This window comes from Oxyura jamaicensis, chromosome Z (genome assembly GCF_011077185.1).
Source record: "Oxyura jamaicensis isolate SHBP4307 breed ruddy duck chromosome Z, BPBGC_Ojam_1.0, whole genome shotgun sequence".
Classification (NCBI taxonomy): Eukaryota; Metazoa; Chordata; class Aves; order Anseriformes; family Anatidae; genus Oxyura; species Oxyura jamaicensis.
The window spans coordinates 33,611,056-33,626,593 of NC_048926.1; the positions used below are offsets into that span (position 1 = coordinate 33,611,056).

General features: G+C 40.2%; 1 protein-coding gene across 18 annotated transcripts in view; it reads right to left on the reverse strand.

Moving 5' to 3' along the window:
• Positions 1 to 15,538, reverse strand: part of MPDZ (multiple PDZ domain crumbs cell polarity complex component) — a 103,918-nt gene that overhangs the window by 58,721 nt on the left and 29,659 nt on the right. For all 18 annotated transcript variants that reach the window (XR_004746054.1, XM_035309499.1, XM_035309501.1 and 15 more), the window contains exons 10-16: positions 13,594 to 13,682; positions 11,640 to 11,835; positions 10,719 to 10,808; positions 8,558 to 8,637; positions 3,831 to 3,977; positions 2,967 to 3,134; positions 1,781 to 1,966 (exon numbers count right to left, since the gene is read on the reverse strand). Coding sequence is in view for 17 of the 18 variants with exons in the window: in XM_035309499.1 (XP_035165390.1) it covers positions 1,781 to 1,966; positions 2,967 to 3,134; positions 3,831 to 3,977; positions 8,558 to 8,637; positions 10,719 to 10,808; positions 11,640 to 11,835; positions 13,594 to 13,682 (956 nt within the window). In the remaining variant the exon portion in view is untranslated. The remainder of the gene's footprint in view (positions 1 to 1,780; positions 1,967 to 2,966; positions 3,135 to 3,830; positions 3,978 to 8,557; positions 8,638 to 10,718; positions 10,809 to 11,639; positions 11,836 to 13,593; positions 13,683 to 15,538) is intronic.

Genomic DNA, 15,538 nt, shown 5'->3' on the forward strand with positions numbered 1-15,538 from the left:
CTAAATAGGGGATTTCAGAATTACAGTTCTGGATTTTGATAAATCCTGCTTTAAGAATCTAAGTCCTTTATTGGATCTTTCTCTTAGCAAGGGCACCCTCACTGCAGGTGCAAAATACATGGCAAGATGCCTGAATATTCTAAGATGTGTACTCCATCCAACCAGCTATGCCATTGATGAAGATATTAAATAGTTTTGGTCCCTGCACGGACCCTTGAGGGAGACCATTCATAAGATGTCTCCACATGCACACTGAGCTGATGACTGTAGCTCTGGCTAATGTAGCTGTAGAAGCCTTTCTAATCATACTTCACATTCCTTGCCAAATTCAACTCCAACTCTGCATTAGTTTTCCTGATCCTATTCCTACATATCCAGGCAGTGTCCCTATATTCTTCCAAGAATACAGGCCTCTGGCTCCACTGCCTATGCATTTATTTCTTTCACTTTCATTTGACCAGGAGTGTCTTTACTCAGCCATATGGTCTCCTGCACTCCTTGCCTGATTTCTTACACATAAGAATCAACACCTCTTGTTCTTAGAGAGCTGCCAGCCCTGTTTTCCACCTTAATCCCTGAGGGTAGTTTCCTTACAACAGAGTCCCATCCATTAACTCCTCAAACAACTTGAAGTTCACTCTCCTAAAATTCAGGGTTTTGATTTTACTCTTTACCTGGCTCACATCTCTCAGGATCATGAATTCCACCAGGGCATGGTCACCGCACCCCAGGCTACCACCAAGCTTGATCTCTCTAACTAGTTTATTTGCAATGGTAAGCAACAGGTCTCTTAATGCTACTCCTCTGACTAGGCTATCTACCTCTTGCATTTAGAAGTTATCCAGAAGTTTCCTGAACTGCTTACAACTTGCTGTGTTCCTTTCCAGTAAATGTCAGGGTGACCAAAGTATTACAGCAGGATTATAGCCTGCAAGCACAACACTTCCTGTAGTTGAATCAAGCATGCTTCTTCAACGGGTTACCCTTAAGGTGGCTTGCAGCAAACTCCAAACACGAGGCTTCTTTTTTTTGGCTTTCCCTCTGATTTTGACCCATAACTTCTCAAATTGCTCATAACTGCTTTTCAAAGTCAGCTCTGTGAAGTCAATCCTTTTTTTTAACAAAACAAAACAAACAAACAAACAAGCCACAGAGGGCACCCCCCACACACCCTCCTTGCCAGTCCCTTCTGAGCAGTTTATAGCCATCAACCACAGCGTTCCTATGACATGATTCATCCCACCAAGTTCAAGGCACAGTGACTATAAGTGATCAAAGCTTTCTAACTGCATGATGACTTCCAACTCCTCCTGTTTTTCACCCACACTATATGTACTGGTATGGAGGCACTTCAGTTGGGCTACTGACTGTCCAGCCTTTTAAGATGAATACACCCTAATTCCTTTGAGGCATTTCACGTTTTCCTGTTGATTTCTAATACACTAGCAACTCCTGGCTCTCCTTTATTAGTCAAAACGGAATCCCTTTCCCTCTTAGTCTAGTTTAAAGCTGCCCTCAGAAGTTTGGCCAGCTTGTTGGGAAAGACCCTCTTGCTAGACTTGGCCACATGAAACCCATCATTATTCTTAACACAGTAAGAGAAATAAGTAATGTAACTACTAGTGGGATGCCTGCCAGTAGCGACATCCATTCAGCTTTACTACATTGCCTGGTTTCCATTAACATTTACCACTAAAATACTTTTTTTAGATCATATTGCAAGATCCAAACAATACAAAGTATTGAGTTTCCTACCCAAAGAACGGGGTATAGAAATTACCTGGTAGTCCAGTATGCTAAATCCAAGACCCGTACTCCCCTTCTCCAGGTCAATGTGCTGTACTTCTGTTTCCCACATTGCCAAAGAAGAGCTCTGCACCTCTTCCATACTCTGAGACTCATCAGCCATTTCCAGAGTTGTTCCCTCTGTGTCTGAGGAGCCAATGAAACCAAGTTCGACATGAGCCTGGGAAAAAACAGTGTATGTTTACCAACTCCATAGAATGTAAATGTTTGTGAATTTGTAGAGACTAAATTCTGTTCACAAAAATCAAGATAAAAACTAAGTGGTGTTTCTCTAAACATGAAAAAAGTGCAAACAGTTAACAAAATTATGTTAAGTCTACCACAGAATTCACATATTTTTGTAACAAAATATCTATCATGTAAGTATATGAAAACACTCCTTGGAGACAGCATTTACAAAGCAGAACTTCCATCAAACTAAAAACTTCAGAAAGCCTCATTAGTATATGTATTAAAATGTAAAGGAAATATCTGTTACTAAATGGTATATCCAAAAATGCCTTGATCTAAATATAGTAGCACTGACAGGGGTCAGAACATTTGAAAAAGGAGGACACAGACACATATATGTACCTACACACAAGCGTACGTGTTTTTTTCTCTTCCCTTGGTTTCGTAGCAAAGCTTAGCAACAGTAAACTCAATTCTGTGTCTTGCCCAGCAGTCAGAACTGAGCTTCTTTTCATACAAATGCTATTGCTTTCTTACACTGTAAGCCATTTCTATGTGTTTATCACATCAGGCAGCCCAGAGCTTTGAACCTGGGGAGTGACAGAAGTTTGTCTGTCAGGGAGTGCAGGCTCAGGCTTGCTCAGCTCAAACCCAGAAACCTAGCTTCAAACTTAGATGAAATATAAAGATTCTAAAGACAACACAGTTCTATTTGCTATACCCCCACAGCCCACATGCAGAACAAAAATTGGGTATTTGGGTAGAAAGCCTTGTGTCTCCAATTTTTGCCAACGTCCCTATCAGTATGTTTATCTTCTGGTTGGCCTTAATTACAGTTAATGAATACAATTTGCCTTTTCCTATTTGTTTGGTTCCAAGTCCTAAAATATTAAAAGAGATCTTGTACAAGATCTTTACATGTTTTTCCTCAGGGAAACAGTTGTTTTCTTAGTAATTTTTATTAAAAAAAATACATATATACAACATACCTTTTCTGTGAGCTGAACCTCAGATAGACTTAGACCATCCAGTACTTCTGGATGACTGATAGGGGGAGCCACTGGACGACAGCATACCATTGTCACCTTAATTGGCAGTTCTTTCAAGATATTCACCACATCCTTGTGGTTTTCTCCAAGCAAAGAGATCTCATTCACCTCAAAATGAAAGTGCACAGTGTTTATAAGAATAATGAACAAAAATGAAAAAAAAAAAAAAAAGAAAGAAAAAAACCCACAAATTGTCTGATTTTTATGAAAACATTAACAGATTTTCAGCCCTTGGCTTCTACTCAATTTGGTGCTCAGAATCAGCACAAGGATATGTTTTGAGCTGAAAGGAGAGTCTCATAAATTGCATGATGCCATCTTACTAAACATCTTAGAAACCCAGTGTAAAATTCAGAACATACAAATATGAAAACAAACAACACTAGCAGATTTGCATAGGAACTGGCATTATTAAGCATGAAAACAGATACATCATGTAGAGAGTTCTTGCATTCATGTGAACGAAACTCACATCTTAATCCTAAGAAAACAACTTAGAAAAGTAAGCAGGTGTATATTCCCTTCACTGTATAGGGGTATTTCTAGATGCTTTGGCTGGGTATTCTTTTTTCGTGACTTTCAATTGTATCTGAAATTCAGCTATGAGCTGAGAAATGCATCTGTGCAAATGCAGTCACATAAATATGTGTAAGCACACATGAACTGCGTACACAAACACTTCTGGTAATGAGTGGTATGCTGTTAAGATATCCTACGTTCCCAAGGTTGTAACCTGTGAGAAGCAAGTAAATTGTCAAGAATTTGACTGAAAGCAGACCAAAATAAAGCAGAACTTTTTCTTACTTCCAGAAGCTCATCTCCACTAAACAGCTTGCCACTTCGTCCAACTGGGCCTTCTGGTAGGATAGATCTGATAAAATGATGCCCCACTGTAGCTTCAAGGCTTATCCCTAGCCCACTGCTTTCGCTGAATTTGCTAACTACAGCCACCTAAAACAGATTTTTTAAAAACAAACAAACAAACAAACAAACAAACAAAAGTTACTTTTGACATATTGAAAGCCACATCTGCTACCTTCAGATTCAATTTACATACAGTGAGGCGAGAATTCCTGTAGGGAGAAACTAGAAATACTGACATGCGTAATGCAGACTTAAAACAGCAAACAAACATGTCAAGTTACTAATTTAAGTTTTTCATTAACACTGAGTGAAATAACAGCAGCAGCTTAAAAGAAAGAATCCAACTTCCCAACAGGATGACAAGTACTGAGAGGATAAAATAAATAGCAGATAAAAACTAACATCTACAGGCCACATGCAGTGTAACCTACACAATCACTACCTATTAAGACTATTCTGGAAAGGAAAACTATCAGTGTGGATTCACATAATATCATCCAGGAACCATGACAGACAAAAAGAAAACATACCTGAAATAACATGACTACGTTGCCCCCTGTGTGTGGATAAAGAAAGATATGAAACGGGACTTCAGGGGATTGGGGCAGTTACTGGATGGATTGAATGTGTGGGTGGTGTTTTCCTCTATCCCTTCAATGGTGAGGAGGGATACTGAGCACGCCTGGAAGGCCCAGCTGATCAATACGTGGCTGAGAGGCTGGTACAGTTGCAGGAATTATTATTATTATTATTATTGATCATGGCGAGGTTTACTTGGCACTTGGCTTGATAGCTGCCGATGTGTCCCACCTGTCTCACAGGGGGAAACGGACTCTAGCCTGGGAGCTGGTAGGGCTCATTGAGAGGGCTTTAAACTAGGTACAACGGCGGGCTGGGGGGAAATAAGACTCAATAGAGATGAGACTAGGGTTGCAGTTCCAGGGTTGGGGATGAGGGCAATTTCACAACTGAAGTCCGTCTCCCTCAGCGCTGGTTGGGAGCTGTCTTGAGCAGAGTGACCATTCCATGGTAGAGTTCTCTATTCTTGGTGAAGTCAGGAGAGGGGGGTCAGTATAACTGCTAACTTGGACTTCCAGAGGCCAGACTTTGAATTGTTCAGGATACTGGTAGGGAGGAATTGCGAATCGGTCCTGAAGGACAGAGGGGTTCAGGAAGGCTGGACACTCCTCAAGAAGGAAGTCTTAAAGGCATGGGAGAAGGTTGTCCCCATGTGCCGTAAGATGAGTCAGCAGGGAAGAAGACTGGCATGGCTGAACAGGGAACTTTTGCTGAGTGTCCAGGAGAAAAAGAGTTTTTGTCAAGTGGAAGAATGGACAGGCAACTCGGGGAGAGTACAAGGAAGCTGCCAGCATATTCAGAGAAAAAATGAGGATGGCCAAAGCCCAGTACAAGCTCGACCTGGCCACTATGGTCAGCAATAACAGAAAATGTTTTTATGAATATATTTATGACAAGAGTGGGGCCAAAGAAAAAATCTCCATTCTTTACTGGACACAGGGGGGAACATGATTACTGAGGATAAGGAAAAGGCTGAGGTTCTTAATGCCTTCTTTGCATCTGTCTTTACTAGCCAGACCATTTATCCTTGGAATACTCAGCCTACCGACCTGGAAGTCTGGGATGGGGAGCAGAAGAAACCCCCCACAGTCCAGGTAGAAACCGAGATCTGCTGCTCCACCTGGATTGTCACAAGTCTGTGGGGCCAGAAGGGATCCCCCTGAGGGTGCTGAGGGAGCTGGTAGATGTGATTGCTGGGCCACCTTCCATCATCCATCAGCCGTGATGGTCATTCAGGGAGGTTACTGGAGACTTGCTAATGTTATGCCCATCTACAAGGGTCGCAAGGAGGACCCAGGGAACTGCAGGCCTATCAGCCTGACCTCAGTGCCAGGAAAGGTGATAGAACAAATCATCTTGAATGCAGCCATGCAGCGTATGTGGGACTACTGGGGGATCAGGCCCAGTCAGCATGGGTTCACAAAAGCCAAGTCCTGCCTGACCAATCTCATCTCCTTTTATGACTGGGTGACCCACCTGGTGGATGAGGGAAAGGCCACTGATGTAATCTTCCTAGACTTCAGCAAAGCCTTTGGCACGGTCTCCCACAGTATTCTGGAGAAGCTAGCAGCCCATGGCTTAGACAGGTACACTCTTTGCTGGGTTAAAAACTGGCTGGAGGGCTGGGCCCAAGAGTAGTGGTAAACAGTGAAACCCAGCTGGTGACCGATCACCAGTGGTGTTCCCCAGGGATGGGTGTTAGAGCCCATCCTCTTTAATATCTTTATGGATGACTTGGATGAGGGAATTGAGTGCACCCTCAGTAAGTTTGCAGACAACACCAAGTTGGGGGGAAATGTCAATTTGCTGGAGGGTAGGAAGGCTCTGCAGAGGGACCTGGACAGGATAGATCTGTGGTGGTTTTACCTTGCTAGGCAGCTGAACTCCACCACAACCACTCTCTCATTCCCCCTCCTCAGAAGAGTAGGGGAAGAAGAAAAGAAAATAAATGGATAGTTTAGGATAATTTAAGTATAAATAAATTATCCTTTTCTTATAAGAAAATATAATTAATAAGGAAAAAATATTATTAAATAATTTAACAAAGGGGAAAAAGGAGAAGGGGAAAAAAACAAGCAAAGGCTGTGTGGAAGTGCAGAGGAAATAAATTACTCTCTACTTCCCACAAACAAGTGATGCTTGACCACATCCTTGAAGCAGGGCCTCAACGCATATAGCTGTTGTTTGGGAGGACAGACTTTTCACAACAAGAGCCCACCTCTCCCTTCTTCCATTTTCCGCATTCATTGCTGAGTGTGACATCATATGGTATGCAATTCCCTTTGGTTAGTTTAGGTCATCTGCCCTGGTGATGTTCCTTCCTCACCTCTTGCCCACCCCCAGATTGCTGGCTCTTGGGGGGGGGGGGGGTGGGGGGGAGGTGGTTAGATGGAGTCCTGATGCAGAGCTAGTATTGCTAGCAGTAGACACAACACTGGTGTGATACCAGCGCTGTTCTAGCTCCAAGCGCAGAGCACAGCACTGTATGGGCTGCTGCAGGGAAGGTTAACTCCATCCCAGCAACACCCAGTACAGGGTCAATAGGCAGAGGCCAATGGGATGAGGTTCAACATGGCTGAGTGCTGGGACCTGCACTTTGGTCACAACAACCCCATGCAGCGCTACTGACTTCGGGCATAGTGGCTGGAAAGCTGTGCAGAGGAAAAGGATCCAGGGATGCTGATTGATGCTCAACATGAGCCGGCAGTGTGTCCAGGTGGCCAAGAAGGCCCGTGGCATCCTGGCTATTATCAGGAATAGTGTAACCAGCAGGACCAGGGATGTGATCGTCCCCCTGTACTCTGCTATGGTGAGGCCATACTTCAAGTACTGTGTTCAGCTTTGGGCCCCTTACTACAAGAAGGACATTGAGGCACTGGAGCATGTCCAGAGAAGGGCTACGAAGCTGATGAAGGGCCTGGAACACAAGTCCTATGAGGAGCAGCTGAAGGAACTGGGGTGATTTAGTTTGGAGAAGAGGAGGCTCAGGCGAGACCTTTTTGTTCTCTGCACCTGAAAGGAAGGTGTGGGGAGCTGAGGATCAGCCTCTTCTCACAGATAACTAGTGTTAGCACTAGAAGGAATGGCCTCAAGTTGTGCCAGGGGAAGTTCAGGGTGGAAATTAGGAGACATTTCTTCCCAGAAAGTGCAGTCAGGCATTGGAACGGGTTGCCCAGGGAGGTGGTGGAGTCACCATCCCTGGGAGTGTTCAAGGAGAGGTTGAACCTGGTGCTTAGGGACATGGTTTAGTGGGTGACATTGGTAGCAGGGTGATAGTTGGACCAGGTGATCTTACAGGTCTTTTACAACCTTAATGATTCTGTGATTCTACGATTCAGACTCTGGGGCAAGGAGAACTAGAAAAAACTTTTAAGTACATAAATTGAAACCTACCTAATATAATATGATCCATGCCAAATGTGGAAGAGGCTCTGCATGCTCAAATTTGCATTTGTGTAAAAATAGGACAAATGTTTGGATCAGGGGAGTCAGGTAAAAAATGAAACTTTAGTCACATATATATTTGCATATCTATATAGTGCGAAGTATATGTGACTGTAATATCTAATTGTATATACTTTTGCAGAGACTAAAGCTTTGGCATATAATTTTGAAATAAAGTCCTAAACTCAGATACTGCTTTACAGCTGTATCTACAGTAAATGTCATATGTATTATTTCTACTGCTATATCAAACAATTCATTCAGTATGCAAAATGGTAAGAGATTTCGGGCACTATCTTAAAATTCTGGCTAATCAAGGGAGCTTTGAAGTTTACCTTAAAAATTATCTTTTCTCTAATACACACTTATCCCCGTGAAGGCAGGAAAACTGTGAAATGATATCCACAGTCACCTAAGAAAAGACACCTAAGACAATTGTGATTATTTTACCAGAATCACTACAGAAAAATATGATAAATTTTGCATATGAGTATAAAGTAAAAACCTCCCAACAGATTAAGGAGAGTATATATTATCTTTATAAATAAATGAACAAATATAATATACACATCTGTATCTGTATGCTAGCAACATAACATGTGGACCAATTAAAGGACATTTAATAATAATTAAAGTTTACTTACCACTATTTCATAATTTGAACCCATAATCCTCTGCCACTTTGCCTTTGTAGCCGCTTCTTCTGTAGTAGTTAGCTGAAAATCTAGAAGTTATGTCTGAGATTACTATGACAAAAAAATAAAGTGTTCTATCTAACCCTGTCTCTGGTAAAGTTTAAAGCACAACACAAGATTACACAATCACTCCATGATGCTAGCGCTCTCCTATATATGACTAAAAATTTGACATGTTCTTTCTCACCGGGTTTGGGCTTACCAGTAGAAAAACTTGCAAAATCGTATTAGATCTCAGCCCCCAAAGCTAACTGTATTTTGAAAGACATGAAGTTCAGTCAAAAAGTCTGTCTTAAAGGGCTGGGAAGAAAGGACGGATTTAAACCAGCCTTGGTGTTGAGTGACGTTAATGCAACCTTACAAGAGAAAGGAATGAAGTGGGCATGAAATAAAGAAGTTAGATAGATGCCCCACACATTTGTTAAATTACGCTGGTGGGCTGATCAGACTGATTCAGTGGGATGGCTGAAATATTTACAGATGCAATACTGAATCCTGCTCCTTTTGGACAGAACCTACATTTTACAGAGAGTATCCAATATGAAGTAAATTTGTAAACAAAATGTGGAGGTTTTATATTTTCAGAACTCTGAGCATGACCATGAAAGATCTTTTAAACTTGTAGGCCCTAGAGGGCAGTGGAAGAACATAAGCTGTAGCTCCTTTTTTAGAAAAAAAAATAAATAAAATTAGATTAAGATAGATGCACAAATATAATGAGAAATAACTAGCAGCTGAAGAGCTGCAATGAAATTCCTGTTGGAATGGAAGGAGGGGAGAAAAGTCATGATGCTGTGAAAAATACAGTGACAAGCTAGGCAGCAAGCTTCAGCAGTTCTTAACTTTATTGAATGTTTATCTGTAATCTGAATAAAACAGAGAAATGATTTTCTCCTGCTCACTTTTCCCTCATTCCAACTGTTTAGAGGCAGGAAACAAACAAATGGAAGGAACAGTATTTAGGTAAAACAGCACAGCAAATTTAGTGGAGCTCTATATATCTAAGGTCCGCAGTGCATGCTGTGCATACAGCAAGTATCAAAATAAACTCTCTGTATCTGAATGCTCATCATAGAAAAAGACTAAAATCTTTATTCAAAGATTAAGTTCTGAACTCCCACTGATTTTCTGTAAGAAGTTAAGGTGACTAACAGCCTCAGACAGCATCATAAATCTAGACATCGCTCAGAAACATTAAAAATAAAGCCAGCTAGCTGCTCAGGTGTTGTGGAGCATTCAGATATGACAGTACTTCCTCCAAAGCAGAGACCCTGCAATATCTGAAGAGAAGGTATTAAAAACAAAAGTTTTCAGCTATCTAGAATAATGGAAAGCAGTATTTATGAAAAGATACACCAAAAAGATATCTATTAGATCACACGGATGCTTTTCAGCTTCTCTAGCTATGGAAGCAAGGAGATATTAGAAAACACATCAAGTGCTGTCTCAATCTGGAAAATATACGTCCACATAGGACATTTGAAACAAGGCATAATGCCCTAACATCTCAAGGGGAAAAGGAAATACCCATTACAAAATAATAACTTCCATAAAAGATATGGGAAAGTCAGAGCATGTCAGTGCTCCAGAACTGTCTGAATTTCAAACACTAACAGAAAACACAGATTGAAATGAATGCAAGCTTGGGAATTTGTGAGAGAAAAACTTATCACAAAATATAAAAGTCCTCAAACTTTAGCTAGATAGCTGCAAGGAATTGTAAAGATAGGGCATGTTGACTTAGAAAGAGAAGGCATATTGGGGAATAAGGAGGCCAAAAGGTTTAATGAAAAAGTTCAAGTGGAAATACACAACTACAATAAAAAGAAACATGAGCATGTAGAAAGCAAAATGCTTTATGTGACATCTTTTGACAAATAAATGCAATTGTTTTCAGACATACACAGTAGTAGTAAAAGACAATATTTGATTTACAGCACTCAGGAGTACACACACAGTACACACTTTCATATATGATTACTTCCACTTGCTAGTTGTAGATCTTCAATTGCATAGCACACAGATGATAGAAAGGCACACAAAACAATTGACCTTTGCGTAAGCACAGCAAAGTGCATTTTCACAGAATAAAATATTAAACATTGTGAACCTGTTTCTTGTTGTTTAATGTCCTCTCCAATATTTACTGCACTGGGACTGCATGGCAATGATGGAGATCCCTGTTCTGTTTCATTGTTATCTGGAAAAAGAAGAAAAAACAACTTTCAGCTATTTTATGCATCACTGTTTTCACTGACTTCACAGGCATGTCTCAGAGTACTGGAAGGGTATCATACAGAGAACACATTAGTACATCTTTCAAAATCTTATGCAAATTAAGGATTATGCCTTAATCTATGAGCTGTAATATATGTTATGGACTGGTATTAGCAGACATAAGTAGCTGAATAATTCTGTCTGTCATCCAGCATCCATGTGGATATTCTTTCAAGATCTGGCACATATAGTTCAAGATGTACACAGTTAAGATTGAGCTTCACTAATTGGATCTTATCAGCAGCAAAACTAATATGCGCCATGGCTTCTGATCTTTGTACACAAATGTAATAAATATCCCATCACATTATTAATAACCTCTACATATAACCCATTCCTTGCATACCTCCACCTTGTGACACAGACTTGTAAGAGTAAACAGAACTGACACTTGCTTTTCCCAACATCTCTTGTATCTCTTTGCCTGCTCTTCAATGCCACTGTCACCCTTCAGCACTAATAAAATACTCACTGCCTGTTTACCATTCAAAGATCTGCAGGATCAAAGTCTTGAAGGAATTCAGCCAAGAGTGCAGTGCAGAGCTTTCAAGGTTTGCTTTGAAAATGTGGAAAATACTACTCCTGTTTTTAAAAGATTAATCAAACCATAGTAGACCAAATTCTGCCCTCAAGTACAGCAGCTCTGCCATCAGGAATAACTACCCAGAATGAAACTGACCAATTTTATTTCTAGTTTGTAATTGAGAAGAAAAATATTTCAAGCCAAATTTAAAGCAAAGCCAGATTTAATTACCTTTGGCTGTGCCACTATCCATTGTTTGTAACAGTAAGTCCCTTTCAGCAGCAGCATTGAACTCCTCCTGGGGCTGAATAAGATTCTCCTGCTTAAGCCCTCTTCTGATCAAAGTGAGCCGAACTGTTTGTCCTGTATGTCGCAAAACATCAACTGCTTGCTGGTTAGTAAAACCCTGAAGATTTGTTCCATCCACCTGCAGGATTAAGTAGCTTATTAGCCAGCAAGACAACAACCAGAAAAAAAATAAAAAATAATGTCCAGGGCAAAATAATGTCATGATCATACAGCATCTGTAAGAGCAAAAAGCAAGTAGAAGGACAAGAACAAAAACCTGGAAGACATATTGATGTTTGGCACACTAGGCATTTTCACTACAATACCCAAAAGCTAGCTACCAACCTGTACCACAGCAAAGTGAGTGTCTGCCATGACAGAGCTATGCAGATAAGCTCTGTGAGGTGGAAGAGAACACAAGCAAGAACACAAGCAAGTGCTGTGTGAGGTGCTCTGTGCAGCCTGCCTGCCTGTCTGATCCAAACATCCCCACCTCCAAGCAGAAAATACATGGCAAATAAACCAACACAGCCATAGCTGGAACAGCTTGTGAAGGGCGTGAGGAGGGACACATTCATTCACTATCATAGGAAGAACTATGGAGCATAGCAATTCTGGAGTCAGGTAATCTCAGACGCAGGGAAGTCTGAACACTATGAAGTCCAATTACGCTATCAGCAGTCCAGATGTTATTTATGGTCCAGTATTTTAATATTTTAAGGAACATCAATTTGGCCTATTCTGTTTCAAGTTATCCCATTACCTCATTAATTCATTTTCACTTTATTTTCAGAAAGTGAAAATGAATTAATGAGGTAATGGGATAACTTGATATGGGATAAATGACTTGAATGGGATAAATGGGATAATTCAATAAATTTTTTGGAATTCTCATATTCATCCCATTGTCCCTAGTACACACAACTTTTCATTCTCCTTTCTGCAAACTACATATTACCCTATTCTTTCTACATCTCACACCTTGGAATCTGTAATTTTTGAAAAACTTCGAAGCAATGTTACATCCTCTTGGCCCATTAACTGTTTAGGCCTATATATACAGCACACATATCCCATTATTTTAATTCCTCTTGCATGAAGAATGAGTCCTCCTACATCCTTAGTCATTTTCTTGCCCTTCTTTGAACTACTTCCAACACTGGTGCCCTTCTAAATAAAAAGTAATTAAAATGAGCTGGAACTATTTATTTTTTCCATCACAATTAAGTAAAATGTATTTTTAAAACATTTATTATCCTTTTGCCTACAGTGATCTCAAATCTTTTTTCTCCTTCTGCATCTGCAGTAGAAAAAGAAATCAAATTTTGCATTGATTTGTTTCACCCATTTGAACTCAGCATTTAAATCATTACAAAGACCATACATACTTTCACAGACAAAGATGAAGACATATTCATACTAGGACAGAGATCATAATTTGTTAATGCTGCCTTCACACAAATGCAAGTACAGATCTAAAACTGACAAAAAAGCATGGTTCCTTCATTTATGACCCAATTTTCACCAAAAAGGCAACATTTTATGCATGAAAATATTTTCTTATTTCTCTGACCATCAACAATTTTAATAACATACTTGAAAAATAATTTTGAAAACAGTTGCTTACCTTGTATTAAACTTTGAAACTCTGACTTATCAGTTTCAAAGCTCCTAAACTTGTAAGACACACACATACTTAAAAGTTTCCTTAAAAAAATAGCTACATAAAGGTAGCAAAATCAGAAACAAAATCTAATTGAATATTCAGTCAAAAGAAGACTCACCATTTAAACGCCCATCTTAAATGTTTTAAGTAAGTATTACATGGCCATTCCTTCAGAACTTGTTTAAGTACAGAGCTTGGCAGACAAGTATTTTCATTTCTTTGTTTACTTACAACTATAATTTGATCTCCCACGTGTATTCTGCCATCATGTTCAACAGCACTGCCTTTCGTAATGCTTTTCACAAAGATACCAGAAGGTTCTGGGATGAAAAAGCAGAGAAAATAAACAAATTTATTAAGGGAACATTTTAAATAATGCAACAATCACCTACTAATGTCACCAGCCAAAGGAAGAAAAAGAAAGAAAACCCAATGTTGAGGTACGAAAACGAAAGAATCCTTTAGGAATGAAAGCATGTACTTTGATGATAAGTCTGATTAATGTCAGCTTGCATTACACCTGATTTTACTCAAAATCTTACTACTTCAAATTTACATTGTTTACTGCAAAAGAACAAATAATACTCTAATTTAATCTAATCTAAATGTTAAAAACAACATTGACAAAAAAAAGTCTCTCTTACACTTCGGTAGATTTAGAATTACAGGGCAGAAAGTTCAGGTTGAGTGTACTAACCTAGTAAATTCTGTATTTTCTATGTACTTAGTAACTGCTTAAGAAACTGTATGCTTGGATAAACAAATGCAGAAAATTATAAACAGGCAGGACTACAATGTTTGTTTGAACCAGCTCTTAACCACAGCTTTAAGTCTATTTCATCCAATAGTAGAATAGGCACAAAAGCAAAACGAACAACCAAAAAGCCATGTATTTTAGACAACTAATGATTTTAAATCTGAAGGTAGAAGTCACATAAAAAACATCTACAGAAAAAAATCAATTTGAGAAAAAGCACAGTGCAATTTAAAATAACTTCAGCTAAGGAAAGGGAAAATATCTGGACTTCCAACATGGTTATTCACATTATTATACATATAATAAAGAAAAGTATTAGCATGAACTGCCCTGAAATCAGGTCTGATGGTCACAGGCCTGTTATGTTTGGTTCAGAAATCTTAACAGAATCCCATTCCTCTCAACAAATGTTCCAGCTCTGACTAACAAGTAGAACCACAGAATGGTTTGGGCTGGACAGACCTCAAAGACCACCCAGTTCTAACCTCCTGCCATGTGCAGGGACACCGACCACTAGACCAGGTTGCCCAAAGCCCCATCCAGCCTGGCTTTGAACACCTCCAGGGATGGGGCATCCACAGCTTCTCTGGGCAACCTGTGCCAATGCCTCACCACCCTCTGAGTGTAGGACTTCTTCCTAATATCTAAAATACCCTTTTTTAGTTTTAAACCTTTCCTCCTTGTCCTATTATTACACCCCTTGACAAAAAGTCCCTCCCCAGCTTTCCTGTAAGCCCGCTTTAGGTAATGGAAGGCCTCTATAAGGTCTCATCAGAGCCTTCTCTACTCCAGCCTGAACAACCCCAGCTCCCTCAGCCTGTCTTCATATTAAAGGTATTCTAGACCTCTGACCATCCTCGTGGCCATCCTCATGGATTCACTGCAACAGGTCCATGTCCTTCTTGTGCTGGTGGCCCCAGAGCTGAACGCAGGGCTCCAGGTGAGGTCACACAAGAGCAGAGCAGAGGGGGAGAATCCCCTCCCTCACCCTGCTGTCCATGCTGCTTTTGATGCAGCCCAGCATACAGTTGGCTTTCTGGGCTGCAAGCGCACACTGCCAGCTCATGCTGAATTTCTCAACAACAACACCCCCAGGTCTTTCTCCTCAGGGCTGCTCTCAATCCACTTTCCATCCAGCCTCTATTTGTGCTTGGCATGGCCTCAGCCCAAATGCAGGACGTTGCACTCGGAGTACTTCCAATGGGAAGATAAGGCATAACAAAATGGGTTCTAAGAGCTGTTGAGATAAGCCAGTGTCTACACAGACATGAAGACTCATTTTTTACTTGGCCTTGATATGACAAATCTTAGCAAGGAGGAGTAATAAATATCTGTTTTGCTCTAATGACTACATTCAACTTAGGAAGAATAAGACAACAAGTATATTTAAGTCATGATATTGACAATTTTCTCGTTTTT